General features: G+C 38.8%; 5 protein-coding genes across 7 annotated transcripts; 3 read left to right on the top strand and 2 right to left on the bottom strand.

Moving 5' to 3' along the window:
* Positions 1-3,423: 3,423 nt before the first annotated feature.
* LOC116173435 (regulation of nuclear pre-mRNA domain-containing protein 1B) lies at positions 3,424-5,215 on the bottom strand. 3 transcript variants are annotated; one of them, XM_031490917.1, is made up of 5 exons: positions 5,192-5,215; positions 4,686-4,820; positions 4,398-4,637; positions 3,852-4,345; positions 3,424-3,803 (listed from the first exon to the last, which is right to left on the bottom strand). In XM_031490917.1, exons 2-5 carry the CDS (start codon positions 4,807-4,809, stop codon positions 3,651-3,653), a joined length of 1,011 nt encoding a protein of 336 aa, XP_031346777.1. In that variant the 5' UTR covers positions 4,810-4,820; positions 5,192-5,215; the 3' UTR covers positions 3,424-3,650. The 3 variants fall into 3 exon arrangements, with proteins under 3 accessions (XP_031346777.1, XP_031346776.1, XP_031346775.1); XM_031490916.1 differs by lacking the exon at positions 5,192-5,215 and adding an exon at positions 4,893-5,110; XM_031490915.1 differs by lacking the exon at positions 5,192-5,215 and adding an exon at positions 4,893-5,110 and having other exon boundaries at positions 4,686-4,841.
* Positions 5,216-5,818: 603 nt separating this feature from the next.
* On the top strand, positions 5,819-8,681 carry LOC116173434 (histone deacetylase Rpd3). Its single transcript, XM_031490914.1, has 4 exons — positions 5,819-5,988; positions 6,498-6,610; positions 6,663-7,908; positions 8,240-8,681. The coding sequence occupies exons 1-4, from the start codon at positions 5,940-5,942 to the stop codon at positions 8,302-8,304; spliced, it is 1,473 nt and encodes a 490-aa protein (XP_031346774.1). The 5' UTR covers positions 5,819-5,939; the 3' UTR covers positions 8,305-8,681.
* A 2,885-nt stretch (positions 8,682-11,566) lies between these two features.
* LOC116174695 (E3 ubiquitin-protein ligase rnf146) lies at positions 11,567-13,835 on the bottom strand. The gene is made up of 4 exons (XM_031492654.1): positions 13,621-13,835; positions 13,331-13,570; positions 12,740-12,931; positions 11,567-12,069 (listed from the first exon to the last, which is right to left on the bottom strand). The coding sequence occupies exons 1-4, from the start codon at positions 13,697-13,699 to the stop codon at positions 11,720-11,722; spliced, it is 861 nt and encodes a 286-aa protein (XP_031348514.1). The 5' UTR covers positions 13,700-13,835; the 3' UTR covers positions 11,567-11,719.
* Positions 13,836-14,321: 486 nt separating this feature from the next.
* Positions 14,322-15,571, top strand: LOC116174341 (dynein assembly factor 4, axonemal-like). The gene is made up of 2 exons (XM_031492248.1): positions 14,322-15,227; positions 15,276-15,571. Exons 1-2 carry the CDS (start codon positions 14,357-14,359, stop codon positions 15,554-15,556), a joined length of 1,152 nt encoding a protein of 383 aa, XP_031348108.1. The 5' UTR covers positions 14,322-14,356; the 3' UTR covers positions 15,557-15,571.
* A 484-nt stretch (positions 15,572-16,055) lies between these two features.
* LOC116173540 (ubiquitin-conjugating enzyme E2 variant 2) lies at positions 16,056-17,281 on the top strand. Its single transcript, XM_031491060.1, has 4 exons — positions 16,056-16,187; positions 16,254-16,320; positions 16,391-16,659; positions 16,713-17,281. Exons 2-4 carry the CDS (start codon positions 16,296-16,298, stop codon positions 16,851-16,853), a joined length of 435 nt encoding a protein of 144 aa, XP_031346920.1. The 5' UTR covers positions 16,056-16,187; positions 16,254-16,295; the 3' UTR covers positions 16,854-17,281.
* The last annotated feature ends 119 nt before the right edge of the window (positions 17,282-17,400 follow it).

Below are 17,400 nucleotides of genomic sequence, written 5' to 3' on the forward strand. Positions count from 1 at the left end.
AGCGATCACTGGGGGTGGCCAATAACATTAGTTATTACACCTAATGGTCGGACTGACCTTGGCTCAACTGTAGGCTTAAATTCCCGGGACGAAGGGCAAGTTACCTAACTTGGGTGCGAGATCATGCAAACAAAAACTCTGATTTAAAATCTATGTGCGATATATGAGTGGCCAGTTTGCAAGTCACTGATTTTTGTGGGAGATCGCGGTGTAGAACTCCCTTTGTTCAGGGGTTAGCTTTGATATATGTAATAGAAAATGTGTTTGAGGAGTCACAGTGAAATTGCCCGGGGGTTTTCTTTGAAGTATAGTCAATTATCTTGCGGATAGCTCCCGGGCGTCCAAAAAAATCTGGGACATATCTCAAAATTTATGTTAATTAAGCCCACTTCTAATGCTACTAGACCTAATATAATCAGACAAAGTTTGTTGCAACACAATTATTTAACTGCTTACTTTATTGACCGGATTAAAATTCAGTAGCCTGCTTCTGATTCTGCTTCTTGCACGTGCATGTCGCACGTACCTCATCATCGCTTATTGTTACACGTTCGAACCTTAATAAATTGTGCCATAAGCGTAGAATGGAATTACATATCTTTAAACATCGTACATTTCAAGGAATAATAGATACCTAAATAAGTGCAAGCAAACACTAAAAATTTGGCAACGCTGGGATTTCTGCAATGATATTTATAAATTTCTAAACAAGTAGTTGCCTTGAAATAGCCGGGTAGCGTACGCCAATAAAATTGAGAAAAAACAGTAAAATTTGTTAGGCAACACACAATACATATACAATACTATTCTCTATGCCGTTGGATCTCTTATTATGGTTACTCTTTGATTAAAGTCATCGCGTCAGTCACTTGCACATTTAACCTCTCGGCCGCACTTCTATCTTGAATTTCCTCTAATAGAGTTATATCGGAAACACTTCTGGGAAGCTGAGACACCTTCTGTCGAACTACCTCATCGGCGGACGCCAAATTACCCTCCAACTCTTGCAGTGCTTTGACTAGCTCCTCAGGTTCCGGCGGATCCGTGGCAGGCGTTCTCGGGCTTAAATGTACGTGAGTCTCGACGGTACCGTCGACTTCCACCGTAACTTCGGTTTCCGACTTTTTCCGTTCTCGATTCGGACTGCCCTTAGCCTCTCCGTTATTATCAGTCTTTGCTCGTTTTAGAGGCGGCTTAGTGGGTGATAGTACTAGAATTTTGGAGCAATTAATGTCAACCGAATTTTTTTTTCGGGCCTCAAAAAAAAAGGCATTGTATAACCTTCCTTTTTTACCAAAAATCTACTGCACCAACATTTCTCGGGAACACACTTTTTCTTATTAATTTTGGTGCGTAGAATCCAAAACAATTCGTACTTTTTCGATCAGACTTCTCAATAAAAAGTTATAGACTAGAAACCAATTTCGAAAGAAAATTCAAAGGGCTGTAACTTTTGAACTAGTGGCCCAATTTTGGAACTGTTTGAAATTATGGATTCTACAGGCCACATTCTATAAGAAAATCTTTTTTCCGGGTCGATCTGAGACAATTTTTTTTTCGGCCCTCAAAAAAAGGCAGTGTATAACCTTCCTTTTTTACCAAAAATCTACTGCACCAACATTTCTCGGGAAAACACTTTTTCTTATTAATTTTGGTGCGTAGAATCCAAAACAATTCGTACTTTTTCGATCAGACTTCTCAATAAAAAGTTATAGACTAGAAACTAATTTCTAAAGAAAATTCAAAGGGCTGTAACTTTTGAACTAGTGGCCCAATCATGGAACTGTTTGAAATTATGGACTCTACAGGCCACATTCTATAAGAAAATCTTTTTTCCGAGTCGATTTGAGACAATTTTTTTTCGGGCCTCAAAAAAAAGGCAGGGTATGACCTTCCTTTTTTACCAAAAATCGACTGCACCAAAATTTCTCGGGGAAACACTTTTTCTTATTAATTTTGGGGCGTAGAATCCAAAACAATTCGTACTTTTTCGATCAGACTTCTCAATAAAAAGTTATAGACTAGAAACCAATTTCGAAAGAAAATTCAAAGGGCTGTAACTTTTGAACTAGTGGCCCAATCTTGAAACTGTTTGAAATTATAGATTCTACAGGCCACATTCTAGAAGAAAATATTTTTCCAGGTCGATTTGAGAGAATTTTTCTTCGGGCCTCAAAAAAAGGCAGTGTATAACCTTCCTTTTTTACCAAAAATCGAATGCACCAACATTTCCTGGGAAAACACTTTTTCTTATTAATTTTGGTGCGTAGAATCCACAACAATTCGTACTTTTTCGATCAGGCTTGAATTCCCTGGACAAAGGGCAAGTTACCTAACTCGGGGGCGATATCCTGCTAACAAAAACTCTTTGATTTAGAATCTTTGTGTGATATATGAGTGGCCACTTTGCAAACCACTGATTTTTGTGAGAGATCTCGGTGTAGAACTCCCTTTGTGCAAGGATTGGCTTTGATATAATAGAAAATGTGTTTGATGAGTCACAGTGAAATTTTCTTTGAGATATAGTCAATTATCTTGCAGATAGCTGCCGGGCGTCCAAAAAAATCTGGGACATCTCAAAATTTATGTTAATTAAGCGCACTTCTAATGCGACTAGACCTAATCTAATCAGACAAAGTTTGTTGCAACACAATTAATTAACTGCTTACTTTATTGACCGGATTAAGGTTGATTCTCACTTAACATAACGTTTCCATACCATATCCTTTCCATAACCATTCCGTAAATTATTATACCTATGAAATTGACCTTTAAGTGATATGTGCGTAAGACATTTAGCCGCGCGCTAATACACATTCTCCTTTCCGTTCACATATGGAAGGCGAATGTGTATTAGCGCGCTACTGAATGTCTTACGCACATATCACTTAAAGGTCAATTTCGTAGCCTATAATAATTTACAGAATGGTTATGGAATGGATATGGTATGGAAACGTTATGTATAGTGAGAATCAGCCTTTAAAATTTCCAAATTCGGTAGCCCAGTAATGGTCATTGCTACATGAAATTTATGGAATGCAAGGGGTCTGCGATAATGAATTAAACTGCACAACCTTGCAGTTTTAACGCTCGAACTTACCCTTTATACCCAATTTTTATAATAAGCCCCCTCCAAGTATCCACCCGTACCTCATCATAACAAAATGAACTTGCCCCTGGAGTTTCAAATGGCCATTGTTACAGTGCAGTATCGTTGGTTGCCTAACCATACATTTTGGCCTTCTGAGCACCCTCTGAATGGGATTCGTTAATCCCTATGACTTATGATCATTTAAAATTAGGATTTTATTTCTACAGCTGTAGACAATGGGGTGTACTCTCCCTCTAAAATATGTCATACGAAATATTTCCTGCTACAGCCATGCTTGCTCAAACAATCAAGTCAGCTTAGACACAAACAAACAAATTTACATGTTTTATTGATTGTACAATACAACACCCCTTACATGATAATGATGTAATAACATATTAGGTACATGTTGCTAAGTTTTCCTCCTTACATGCTTTGCACCATTACAGATTAAGGTATTAATCGTGTTTTAGACAACAAATGTTCTTCAAACTTTGGGTGTCCAAAACAGAACTAAATCGTCTACTAAAATGTACTCAGCGAAAATAACATTAACTAATCAGTTTGGTATTTTAAAAAGATCTCCCGCCGATGGCAAAGGAGACAATCCGTGTGTAACATCCGGCAGCCTTGTCAAGTCTGGAAGATTTCGAATGTGTGTCTTCAACTCGTGGCGCACCGCAAATACTTTTTGTAATTTATCCGTATACTCCTGCAAAATTAATTGTGAACGTAACACAGTTTGAATAATGTCATTTACCTCTAAGGCCTGCTCCGCTTGTGATAAAAGATCCTTTTGTACTTGCAGAAATTCGGCTAACATTACCGTAACTTTCTTCCGTAATTCTACTTCCCTAGTCAATCGCGCATTATAGCCGTCAATTAAAGTCATCGCGTCAGTCACTTGCACATTTAACCTCTCGGCCGCACTTCTATCTTGAATTTCCTCTAATAGAGTTATATCGGAAACACTTCTGGGAAGCTGGGACACCTTCTGTCGAACTACCTCGTCGGCGGACGCCAAATTACCCTCCAACTCTTGCAGTGCTTTGACTAGCTCCTCAGGTTCCGGCGGATCCGTGGCAGGCGTTCTCGGGCTTAAATGTACGTGCGTCTCGACGGTACCGTCGACTTCCACCGTAACTTCGGTTTCCGACTTTTTCCGTTCTCGATTCGGACTGCCCTTGCGTTTTTTAGCCTGTCCGTTATTATCAGTCTTTGCTCGTTTTAGAGGCGGCTTAGTGGGTGGTAGTACTAGAATTTTGGAGCAATTAATGTCAACCGATTGTAGGCACGTTCTACTTACATAATGCTTGCTTGAATTCAGTCAATTGAAGATCGTCGTAAATTCCCCGCTCGTCCCAAATTGAAAGCAACCTACCTAGACTAGATTTCATTTTTTCATCGTACCCTATGGAAGATAAATGCTCGAAGGCCTTTCCCAAAACAACTGCAAATTCCTTGCCGAACTCGGGTCCTTTCTTTCTACTGTTTTGAATAACATCATTGGCCAGATACATGAACGTTAACTTCTTACTATCTTTCGCTGCAAACTATTAGATCGGAACGGGAAGGTGAAGAGGGTCTATGTTACCTCTAAGCAGCTCCTTGTACCAGGTTTTCACAATTTGGACATGGTGTTTTCTGTGATGAATCAACCAAAAGGATAAAGTTTGAATACTTTGTGTTGAATTATTACACTCAGCGAGTTTCTTCATAAACGCGCTCTCTGTAAATCCCGACATAGTAACTAATTTAAATAAAAATTAAAAAACGTCATAAACTTTCATAACAAAATTACACTTTTCAACTGGCATCAGGCATTTTGACTTTTGACGTAAGCACTTTAAACTGACTTTTGTACTTGATTTTGGTTTTATATTTTTTATTTATTTGGAAGCTTGAATTGGATTATTTTGCTTTTTTCGGTGAACGATAATTCTTGCAAAATAAATAGTAAAGAGCAATCAAACCAAAATTATCATTTTAATAAAGTAGCTGTGGCTATAGAAACGACCAGGGGGAAATGCGCTCGGCGCCAAAAAAACCAGTGGCGTGTATGAAATTTTGTAACCTTGGACTTGAATCGTTCACACTCACTGTTTCTTTACGTCCTTCCCCCTTGTTTTTCTGCTACATCTGACTCCTTATTTACATCTCCTGCACGTCTTCTTTATTCCCTTCTCATCTCACACTTCGTTACAAATCGTAATCCAGTAATACCTCTAAAGTTGCCATTTATTTACATACTTTTTTACACCTTCATCTGTGCACCTCTCTCACATATCCCTCACTCATTTTTCACGTTATCTTCGCGTTCCCTTGAGATCTCCATCACATCTGCTAACAACCTTCTTCTTGTCCCTTTCAAGTATTCCAGACTTTTACATTAGGTCTTATTCCCTCCCTTTTTTCGCCTTCTTGCGTGCCGGGTGCAGTACATCCGTCCTATCCCAAGACAACTCTTTGGTACAGGGACGCTCTGGAGGCGGGCTGCTCAGAGCCCCTTCAGCCACAAAACTGGAATGGATAGGTCAAGTTAGGGATGCGATATTCCAACATTCACCTCGTAAGTTTAAGAAAAAACCCCTGACGAAACTCGAAACGACATCTCACGAATAGCAGTCGGGGAGTGCAACACTGCGCCCCGCGAGTCGGTTACCTAAGAAACCAAGCGGGGGCGTACGCCAATGGTATTTTGGTCGACATTGTTACTGTAGTGGTAACACTGTAAAACTTTCATTTGGTATTCAGCAACATTTCTAAAGAAGCGGTTCGTGCTAATTGCAATTGTTTTTTATTTTAAATAGTGCTTCAATCATCACTGGGAACGATAAGATCGTTTGTAATGGCAATGCAACCGCACAGCAAGAAGAGGGTTTGTTATTACTACGACAGTGAGTATATTTCATTTTTTTGCTCCGCATACAATTTTCATTGTGCATTTTAAGACCAGTTAATAATCTGCTTGAATGATTTGCGAATGGTTTACTTTAAATTAATGTCTTGTTTATGATATTTGGTTAAGTACAGTTTTGTTGAGTTAAAGTTGAGAAATCTACGATAGACTACGGTGTATTTGCTGGTTGGTCTCTTCTGATTGGTTGTTGCAAACGTAGCGTCACTGGCATTGAACATATACGGTTGTCTGAAGTTAGTCTATCGCAGATTTTTGAATTTTTTCACTCTTGGACCTTAGAGGTAGATATGGGCATTGCATCTCTTCTCTATTATTTTTCGAAGGTTGCCACAATGCAAATGTAATGCACTGTTAAGCTATTATTAAATAGACTGCTAGGGATTTGGTATAAACCTGTTAGGAAGTTTGGGATTTTGAAGCCCTTATTTGAATATTTTACTTACATCCTTCCTTCTTCTTTTGGGTTAAATTTGAAATGTTCACTAGGCGACATTGGCAATTACTACTATGGGCAAGGACATCCAATGAAACCTCATCGTATTCGTATGACCCACAACTTGCTGCTCAACTATGGCTTATACAGAAAAATGGAAATATACGTAAGTTCAGGCGGTTCCAATAGCAAGTTTTAGTATTAGTTACTCTCCTTAGAGACCACACAAAGCTACAGCAGAGGAGATGACGAAATTTCACTCGGACGACTATATCAAGTTTTTACGTTCAATTCGTCCAGATAACATGTCGGAATACAATAAACAGATGCAAAGGTTTAACGTAGGCGAGGATTGTCCAGTATTCGACGGACTCTACGAGTTTTGCCAACTGTCCGCGGGGGGATCGGTAGCTGCCGCAGTAAAGCTGAACAAGCAGGCGTCCGAAATTTGTATTAATTGGGGCGGGGGTTTACATCACGCCAAAAAGTCGGAAGCATCCGGTTTCTGTTACGTTAATGACATTGTGCTCGGAATTCTCGAGCTCTTGAAGTACCACCAACGGGTGTTGTATATTGATATCGATGTTCATCACGGTGATGGTGTTGAGGAGGCGTTTTATACTACAGATCGAGTGATGACGGTCTCCTTCCATAAGTATGGGGAGTATTTTCCGGGCACGGGCGATCTGCGCGATATCGGTGCGGGAAAAGGGAAATATTACGCGGTCAATATACCGTTACGCGATGGTATGGACGACGAGTCCTATGAAAGTATATTCGTGCCGATTATCAGCAAGGTGATGGAGACTTTTCAACCGAGCGCCGTGGTCTTGCAGTGCGGGGCCGATTCGCTTACCGGCGACCGTTTGGGTTGCTTCAATCTGACCGTGCGCGGTCACGGTAAATGCGTCGAGTTCGTTAAGAAGTACAATTTACCCTTCATGATGGTGGGAGGTGGCGGTTACACCATTCGAAATGTGAGCCGCGCGTGGACTTACGAGACTTCGGTCGCGTTGGGAGTGGAGATTGCTAACGAATTGCCGTATAACGATTACTTCGAGTATTTCGGGCCCGATTTTAAGTTGCACATCAGCCCGAGCAATATGGCGAATCAGAATACGCCCGAGTATCTCGAGAAGATTAAGACTCGACTGTTCGAAAATCTCCGGATGCTTCCTCACGCCCCCGGAGTGCAGGTGCAGGCGATACCTGAGGATGCTATCCACGAGGATTCGGATAATGAGGATAAGGTCGATAAGGACGAAAGGTTACCACAAAAGGAGTTGGATAAACGCATCGCGCCAGAAAACGACTTCTCAGACAGCGAAGATGAAGGTGAGGGCGGAAGGCGGGATCAGAGGAGTTATAAGGGTAGAAAGCGGCCCAGGTTAGAGAAAGGTGGTGACAGCAAAGACGGCGGATTGGATGACAAATCCCTTAAAGATGAATTGAAATCAGATAAAGGTAGGTTGACCGTTTATATAGGGTCAGTTCTAGACATCCTAAGGGGTAAGCTGAAAATTGAAGTAATTCTTTTTTCGATTTCTTCTATTTAGATTAATTTTTCATTTTTTTATGACAAAGAAACGGATAAAAAATGTCAAAATAAAACAATTAAAATTTTTTTTTAATGGCTATTTTGATTTTATTAAAATTTTGACAGTAAGACTGTCAAAAACCTTTTTTTTTAACAGCTGGGCACCCCGGTTTCAGTTTTCAAAAATAAAGAAGGTATTGAAACATTTTCAGCTTGCCTCCTCTCATTTTCGTTTTTTCAAGATTTATTTTGTTTCAGATGATAAAGAGGATTTGAAGAGCAGTATTGAAGACAATAAGAAGGAGGTGGGGGTTGCGCCGTGACGAAGCAACTATTTGCAACATTCTAAATATACGTGATGTAGTTAAATTTTATTTATTCCTCGTTTTCGTTTGCGTCGCAACATTATGAGTACTTGTGAAAGGAGCGAATTTAAGTTTTTTTTAACTTCCAAGTTCACCTCTGAGTTGAATGATTCATCAAGCTGTACAAAGTATTTATTTTAAGGTGTCGATGCAGTATAACCGGCTTATGAAATTACCGAGGAGATATTTGTAAGGTAATTATTTGTAGTAGGTTGTACTGTATCAATTTTAGACGAATTGTAACTTGTAAATACACTTTTATTATTTACCTTAGGTCGCGCCACATTTATAAGTGTTTTCATACAATTTATTAAATAAATTACTCGTACAATGCGTCTAGGAGCTAGTGAATTTGTCGGGGACTACTAAATTCATTCAAATTGCTATGATCACAGATCTACACATACATATCTGTCACTTCACTAAGCGTGCATTATCTGCTGCTCAATAGAGGGCGCTTTTAAGTATACCTAAATGTTTCCCATAAAATGCATAAGGTTAGCAATCTGTTGTATGTGTAGATCTGTTGTATGTGTAGATCTGTGCTATGATAGTGATTTGAAGTTTGCAAACATTTTTTTAATTAACGGTTCCACAAATTGGTCCCCACTTATTTTTGAATGTTTAGTTTGCGTTTATGTTTTAAGGGGAGCCCAAACCCAGACCTTTTAAACCACAATTTGAGCCCATACTTATTTAAACAATGATGCCCATACCAACATTTGGTTTTCCCTCAATTTTAATTGTCAAATTTCACTGCAAGACTGACTGTTGTTACTTTTGCATTTCTGATCAGTAAAGACGCCACGAATACATTCGCTACCGTATTGTGTGCTTTTGAATTTTTCTTCAAATGGAATATTGAAAAAATTAAAGAAACAATACATTTAGGAGCATATAATACATAACCTTTTTATGTATGATAAGCATAGTTTCGGAATTATGTCCTTCAAAACTGATCATGATCATAAATGGGAGGTCCTACAATTTTTCTTTGTATGGATGTTTCCATCTACATGGGACTAATGAAAGGTTTCAAGGAAAGTGCACTTTCATTTTGTTTGCTTTTATTAAAAAAGACCATCAAATTGCTCCTCAAATAAGAAAGATGTTCATTGCACACATCGTGTCTGTAGTTTCGTTTCATGCTATGGTTTGCATACGACTATTCTTGTCTCAATTTTACACAAATTATTATGCTCACATTTGTTTGTTATTAAAACAAACACGAAGTATAAGATTGGAGCGCAAACAACTTGTTAGCGTTGGTCGAGTGTGGTAGTAAGATGGTACTTTTTAGCGCATTTTTGGAAAAAAATACGTTATTAATTTTCGTTATGGCTGTCTGGCTGAGATCTCAGCAATTACAATAGCTAGAGCAGGCGTGGGCAACCCACGGCCCGCCGATAAGTTTTGTCCGGCCCGCTAACATAATTCAGAGTTAATACTTCATAGGGCCCACAAGTGACATTTAAAATTTTAATTAATTAATTAATATGATTATGTTACACTTGCAGCATCTAGTGGACGCGATCCGAAGCTTCCAAGGCGTTTAAAAGCCTAGTTACAGATGCATTTCTGGTTTCAGAACTATCGCCAGGTATTTTCCAGAATTTTTCTAGCGATATATACGGGGTGGGGCAATACAAGGACAGGTGTTTTGGGATTAAACAACATTTTTAAGCCATATATTGCAACAAATCTTAAAGAGCATAAATGAAAATTTGGATACAAGCTGAATATGGAGATTTATTATCCACGTCTGGTAAATTTTGTATGCAAAATCGTGTCAATTTTCAAGAGTACTTATTGTTTTTTTTTAATGATTTTTACGAAACCAAAAAATAGATATAGACCAAAAAGAAATAGATAAATATTGATTTCTTTAAACATACTTTTTATTTGGATTTTCAAGTGTGGCCCGTGGCGCATATGAAAAATTTTATTTTGGCCCCTTGGAAAAAAAGGTTGCCCACACCTGAGCTAGAGACTTCAAATTTTCACTAAAAGCGCACCTCCAGATGCAGTATGGTGCTTATGGACATACAGTACATGCTTGCCAAACGTGACAATGACAGCACAAGGAGATTATGTTTTGTTTTAATACTTCAATTTAATCATGTCAATTTGACATCAATGCGGTTAGAAACAAGGATAGTATTATCGAAGAATGACGCAAACTAGTAAGAGAGGCAATTAGTCCATAAGACCCCATACTGCATCTGGAGGTGAGAACGCGCCATACTCTATTTTGAGTTAGATTACTCGTGAGATCGAAAACTTTGCTAATGAAATACTGATCTGCATTACCAAAAATGTGCTTTCATCATGCATTATGCTGATTTACAACTTATTTTGTAAAGGTTGCAAAATTCCAAAAATGAAAATTGGCCAAAAAGGTGCATTTTCATTATGAGATTTGGATATTTTTGTAATCCCCGTGACCAAATGCATAATATGACATCGAAAAGGCGACAATTTTTGAGAATTTTTTTTCCACGGTAAGGCTATATGGAAATTTGTTTGTAAAACTTTTGAAGTGGGCTAAATATTTCGATGATAAATAGTTTGTTAAATGACCTTTCGGGAGGTACTGATCAATTCATGGAAATGCGCTCAATTTAATTGTTTTAAGGCGAAAACCTTTTTTCCTTTTTTTTTATATGGCTCGTAAAAAAAAGTCCATACTGTATTGAGTGGATTTTTTATTACGAATACAATGATGTACCCGATGTACGGCACACAAAAAAAACAAAACTTAGAAACTGTTGGCTTCAACAGGATTGTGCACCCGCGCAGAACGCTTTAATTGTTCCTATGGGACATATTTTTCCTGATGGGTATTTCCGCGGGATTACGGCGTTGTGTTGCAGGTGCACCATACTGTTGAAATCAACAGTTTCCAACTTTTGGTTTTTTTTTTAGTGCCGTACATCGTTGTATTGGTAATAAAAAAAAGCTACTCGATACAGTATGTACTTTTTTTACGGCCCATATAAAAAAATGTTAGTTTATAACTCAAATATTCTACGCCAATCACGAGATTTTGAGTTGAATTTATCGCAATTTCCTGTTAAACGAATCAGAGGTTCCTTTTTTAGATATTTTCCGTTCACTTCATCCACCAATCCAATGCTATGGTGTATTGCAGAGTGGATGTTTAAAGCTTTAGCGCCCAAAAAAAGTAAAATAGGTTAGAAGACAATAAAATGATAACCAATTTCTAAATAGTCATTAATTTATTGATATTAATACTCAAAGTACCTCGTTATGTATTTCATACCGTGGTTTCACTACACAAAAATAACAGAGATATGAAATAACTGCACCACACCCTATCATCATAAAAATGATTACATCTAACAAAATTACATTAAAATTGAAAGCGGCTAAAATTCGGCGCTCTATACTCCTCTCGGCTGTTGGTCGTGTTTGAGCGAACGTTGCGCTCATCGTCCTCATTCGCCGCAACGCTAGGACTCATCGAGTTATTGGCAGTGTCCAAACGTAACGATCGTATACGTTCGACCGTCGCTTCTAGGTCTTCTTGGTGGGGCGACTCGCGTCCGCTGGCGGGCGTCTGCGGTGTGTTAGATGGCGTGATTGGCGTTAAATTATCAGTGCGGCCTTCTAGGGGGCTATGAGGGCGGTTAGACTCGACGGGACGCGGATTTTCGATGTATGATTGAGATTGATCCAATTCTGTACGTAATCCAGCAACACCTTAAACAGTCAGTGCCATGAATCAAAGTGTCCCTTAGACTTAGAATTAAATAAGTACAGTTGAATTCACGATAGGTGAGCCCCGCGTCACTAGTTTGGGAACCAGTTTCCTACTATTTCAAATTGTTACAGAGAACTGATTTGAAATTGGGAATTGGAGTCTACATATCCCTGTGAATGACGCATTTACCTTCCTGATGATAGTTGCAAACATTCACAGAATCAAACGTAAAAAACGCATCAGCGAAATCTATGTAATTTCACTTTGAATTCCATTCCGCAAATTGAGTGGTACAATATGTCAAGTTTTTTTTAAAAATAGGTCAACATTTTTTTGCGGGTGTCAAAAAATTGACACAAACTGTACATTTTTTCCAAAATACACCAAGGATCCAATATGGTTTGTTTGTGAGCTACGTTCCCAAAAGTTCCAAAATTCGCATTTGCATAGAAGAATGATGACTAAGAACGGCTTCACTTAACTTTTCGAATTTCCATAAATTGATCCAAAATTTATTATATTTATTTCAAAAGTTTAAAATGCCCCCCCCCCCCTTGATGATGCAAAAAAATATCTATGATTTCTGATTGTGATGTTGTACCCCTTAACGCTTTATTTCCCCATTTATGTGGATACTATAGCCTTGATAATCCACCGACCAATACCTACCCTTTTTTGGAGCACTAGCAAAATCTCGTTTGATTCGCCGTCTTCTGGAGTGGTCATTTCTTCTCATCTGTAGCATGGTGTCCAAATTGGCGTCGTATAAAAAACCGGCAATAAGTAACTCGCACGTCCTTTCACCCGCTTTATAACAAGCTTCCAATTCACGACTTGTTCGTTCATCATATTGCCACCACCCTGTAGATTTTAATAACAAATCAATAGTACACCAAACACCTTTTTTTATTTAATAACAAATTACAAACAACACCATTTATTATCTAAGAGATTCTTTTGTACAAACAAGATACAAACAACCCCCTTACTTGTTAATACCAGCGATACCCTTAAAATTAGCAATATTATCGGAGGTATCGCGCTTAATGAATCGTTTACGACTGGGATTTTTTTTAGGATACTGTACTTTATTTTCGAAATCGATAACGTAGGTTTCTCCACAGATTAAAATTTGGAACTGACTATAATTCAATTTAAAGGCTTCCTCGATATCTTCGTTCGTTCGAGGATCGTATTGCCACCAACCTTGAATTTAACATCCCCACTTAACGAATAAGAAGGACAAATGGCACTACTCACCGTTTCGCCCTTCGTAAAACCACTGGTATCCGCCGTCGAATCCTTCCACTGCCTCGGGACCATGGAGAAGTTTGGGATGCTCGATGAAATCCCTTGGGATTTCTTGCCTGCACATGGCACAGCGTTTACTTTGATTCGCGATGCCTTTAACGCATAGAAAGCAAAATATATGCCCACATGGGAGTTGCGCGGGGTGTATGCAGGGTTGAAGGCACACGGCGCATTCTATGTTGTCTGTATCTAGAATGAGTGTTGTAGAAAGAGAGTATAATGAATCCATTTTTACTAACGTTTTTCTTGTGGAGCCTCTTTGGCCATATCTGCTTGAGAACTTCCTTCTGCCATAACGTAGCTTAACCAGTATAGCATGTTTTGCTAATGTCTCACCTCCTTACTCTTATTCCATTCTGTGTATTGTATGACACTGGAAATTAATTAGAGAAATAACAAGTCAAAGTCAATTTGTATGCTGACAGATAACAGATGAGAAAACAAATATTGTATAGGCGTGACGAATGCACTGGCTGTGGCTCAGCTACCCAAGAGCAAGATTATACAAGGTACTCAAACCTTGATAACCCAGAAAAATGATTCGTTTGGTTTGTTGCGATTAAAACCACACTTGAGTCACTTATATACTCAGTTTAAGGTAGCCAGACCTTTGAGCCAGACATACAATTTTTAAGCTTTAAAACGGAAGTATTTTTAAAATGTGTCTTTTCTTAATCAAGGGGGTAACCAATTTTAATAAATTTCAATAGCTCTGCTCATGCATTCTCAACGCTGTGCCAACCCTTATGAAATTCCCCGGAAAGGATTTTATATGGAAATATTTGCTTCTCCTCATTATAGCAATTCCTTCACCCAGACACTTAACACGCGTCTTTTCAAGTTTGGCGTCCCCAAGTGGTCCCTTTGTTAATACTTTTTACTGGTCATTTCGTAATGCAATCACTTATCGACCACACCGTAGGGAACCGTTGCCTTAACAACGCACGCTGATTAAATCAATAAAACCAAACCAACATGCCATTAATTGTGAAGGATTATAAATGGAGACAATCCGATAATTTTGTGATAATTCAAGTTCCACTTCACGGCGTCCACCAATCAAAAGTGGACCTGTTCACCTCGCCCGTCTACATAAAAGCGTCCTTTGAGAAATTCTTCTTCGAGGCGTTCTTATTACGCAGTGTTAATACAGCCGAAAGTAAGTGTACTAAAACCGCATCTGAAATTGTATTTGAATTGGCAAAAAATGAGAATATCGAGTGGGAAAGCTTGGAGGTTGATCTGTCGAAGGCGGAAAGGTTGAAGCTGAAGAAGGGTATCATTGAGGAAGAGCATTTGAGGTTTCAGGAGGAGTGTAAGAAAAAATCGGACAACAAAAGTGAGCTGAAAAGGGTTGCGGTTAGAGAGCAGATTAGTCTTGATTCAAAGATTCGAAATAAGATTGAAGAGATTAAGGTCGAAGAAAAATCGAAGGCTCTGGGCGATGTTCGGGCGTGGGAAAGGAGCGTGGAAAAGTCCGCGCCTAGGATAGTGAAAGGGAGTAAGAAGCTTCAAAAATCCACTTTAGTACCTTTGCCTAGGAAGATAGCTACTGTTCACGTGGATTTTACTCACAGACAGTTCCCAACGCCCTGTCGCGAGTCACACCTTGCAGAAGAAGAGGAATGGCTACGTAAGCAAGCCGAAGTTCGACGGTCCGTGGGGTTTGTAAGTGAAGACCTGCGGGCCGAAGAAAAAAATCCCCAATGGCTCAATGCCAAAGGTCAAGAGTTTTTGAAAGCGGGTAACTACTTGGGTGCAATCAGCGCGTTTAGCTTCGCCATCAAGTTATGTAGTGAATATCCTGATTTGTACATTGGCCGTTCAGAGGCGCACTTTTACAAAGGTTGACCTAGTGCTTTACCTCGAACAATTCTAACCGATTTTCTTCTAGAGAATTATTTCAAATGCGCACAAGATTGTTCCTCGGCCGTCGAGCTTCTTAGACCAGCCGTTCCTTCGAATTTAGAACAGCGCGTAACATGTCTAACGCGAAAGGGGTTGGCTTTGCGCAAAATGGGGTTTTTAAGGGAATGTATCAACGAGTTGGAATTTGCGCTTAAGTTGAAGCCGGAAAACCAAGAAGTAAGAGATGTCTTGGTTGATATTAAAACAGAACTTGCAAACCAGGAAGAAAATGATGAAAAAAATTCTAATCAATTACAAACTTGCTAAATGATAACGCCATTACTTTATACATTTTGTGCTTAAATATATGAAACAATCACCTATCGTTTTTTAACATCGCGGTTTTTGGAAAGCGTTTGTAGGGGGTCACTATTAAGATCTATAAAGCGTCTAACAAGCTCCGAAATACCTTTAAATGCTCAGGGAATGTTGTAGAAACATCAAAATGGACCTAGAATACCCTAAAAGGCTCTTAGGACTTAGGAGCCACAATCCTCTAAAATGCTTGCCTGTGGTATTTTCTATACATTTTGCAATCTCACAAAGGACGATTTCCCAATTTAAATTTTGACTAAGTATAGCACGCAGCTGGCACTACATAATTAATTAATTAAAAATACGCATTTCAAACTTTTATAATAATTAAAAAACCAAGATTTTACGATTTTGAGTAACTTTTTGAGAACCCAATGCAAATATTTTGAATCACCATTTACGCTTGTACATATAAAGTGTGAATGCGACCTAAAATGTTAGTAACTGAAATGGTTATGTTGGTAGAATGAAATGTCATGACAGGGTTGCATTGCAGAACAAGTTTCTGGAATGCTCTAGGACTTTGTGTTCAAGGAATTTTAACAAAATATTTAATTAAAATTGTCACACAGAACAGCAGATTGTAAGTTTTTCTTAATTAAACACGTTCGATTACATGAAACTAAAGAAACCACCCTCTGTATTTCAGGAGCATTTTCCCTGACAAGTGCGTAATTAACATCCTTTTATCATGGCGTCCCAGTCAACCGGTGTGGGTAAGTATTTTAATTTGCAAGAATCGACCGGTAATCCGGTTTATAATTGAAATATTTTAATCATTATTAGTTGTGCCCCGCAATTTCCGCCTCCTCGAGGAATTGGAGGCGGGACAAAAGGGCGTCGGAGACGGTACGATCAGTTGGGGATTAGAAAATGACGACGACATGACTCTAACACACTGGATGGGCATGATAATCGGCCCACCTCGTACGCCGTACGAAAATAGGATGTATTCAGTTAAAATTGAATGCGGAGGTAAATATCCGGACGATGCTCCCACCGCTAGATTCATTACTAGAATTAATATGAATTGTATTAACGGAAATTCTGGAGGGGTAACTATTCAAGTTTGTTTTGCTGCGTGGAAGCGTTAACGATTCAATTATAGGTTGACTGTAGACAGGTGCCCGTTTTAGCCAGATGGCAACGTGATTATACCATCAAGACTGTGTTGCAAGAATTGCGTAGACTTATGACGCTCAAGGAGAACATGAAACTAGCACAACCTCCAGAGGGCAGCTGTTTCTAGCCCTCAAGCCCCCAAGCATCATCCCCCTTACCCTCCGTTGCAACCTGCCCATTAAGCCTTGATACATGTAGAACTCACTCGTGCTGCTTACTTTAGCAGTTCTAATTTTAAATTTGGAAGTAAAACGTGTAGTTACCGTAAGAGACTCGTACAGCCGGTTGCGACTGAAGGTTTTCGTATGTGTACAGCTTAGACAGCCACATTGCTAAATTGTTTTAGATCTTTTCTCAGTAGAGTGCTTTTTATTTTTATTACCGTCGGAAGCATTATTTAGAGCTGTATGCCTATGTAACTCTCTGATCATAAAACAAATTTTTAAATATAGGATGTGTTGCCTGTTGTTTACGCTGGTTTAATTTAATCTTAAATCAATGTTATCCTTAACGTAAGTTTGTGATTATCAAATAAATTTGTATTTATGAAAGACACCTTTTGTTTTATACTCGTCAATAAAATTCTATCATTTAGGCTTACATTTTTTCTTCAAATTATTTTTGGCAAAACAAGCCTGAAGACTGATTTGAAAACCTTAAGAGGTTCCAGTAAC

This window comes from Photinus pyralis, unplaced genomic scaffold (genome assembly GCF_008802855.1).
Source record: "Photinus pyralis isolate 1611_PpyrPB1 unplaced genomic scaffold, Ppyr1.3 Ppyr1.4_LG6, whole genome shotgun sequence".
Taxonomy (NCBI): domain Eukaryota; kingdom Metazoa; phylum Arthropoda; class Insecta; order Coleoptera; family Lampyridae; genus Photinus; species Photinus pyralis.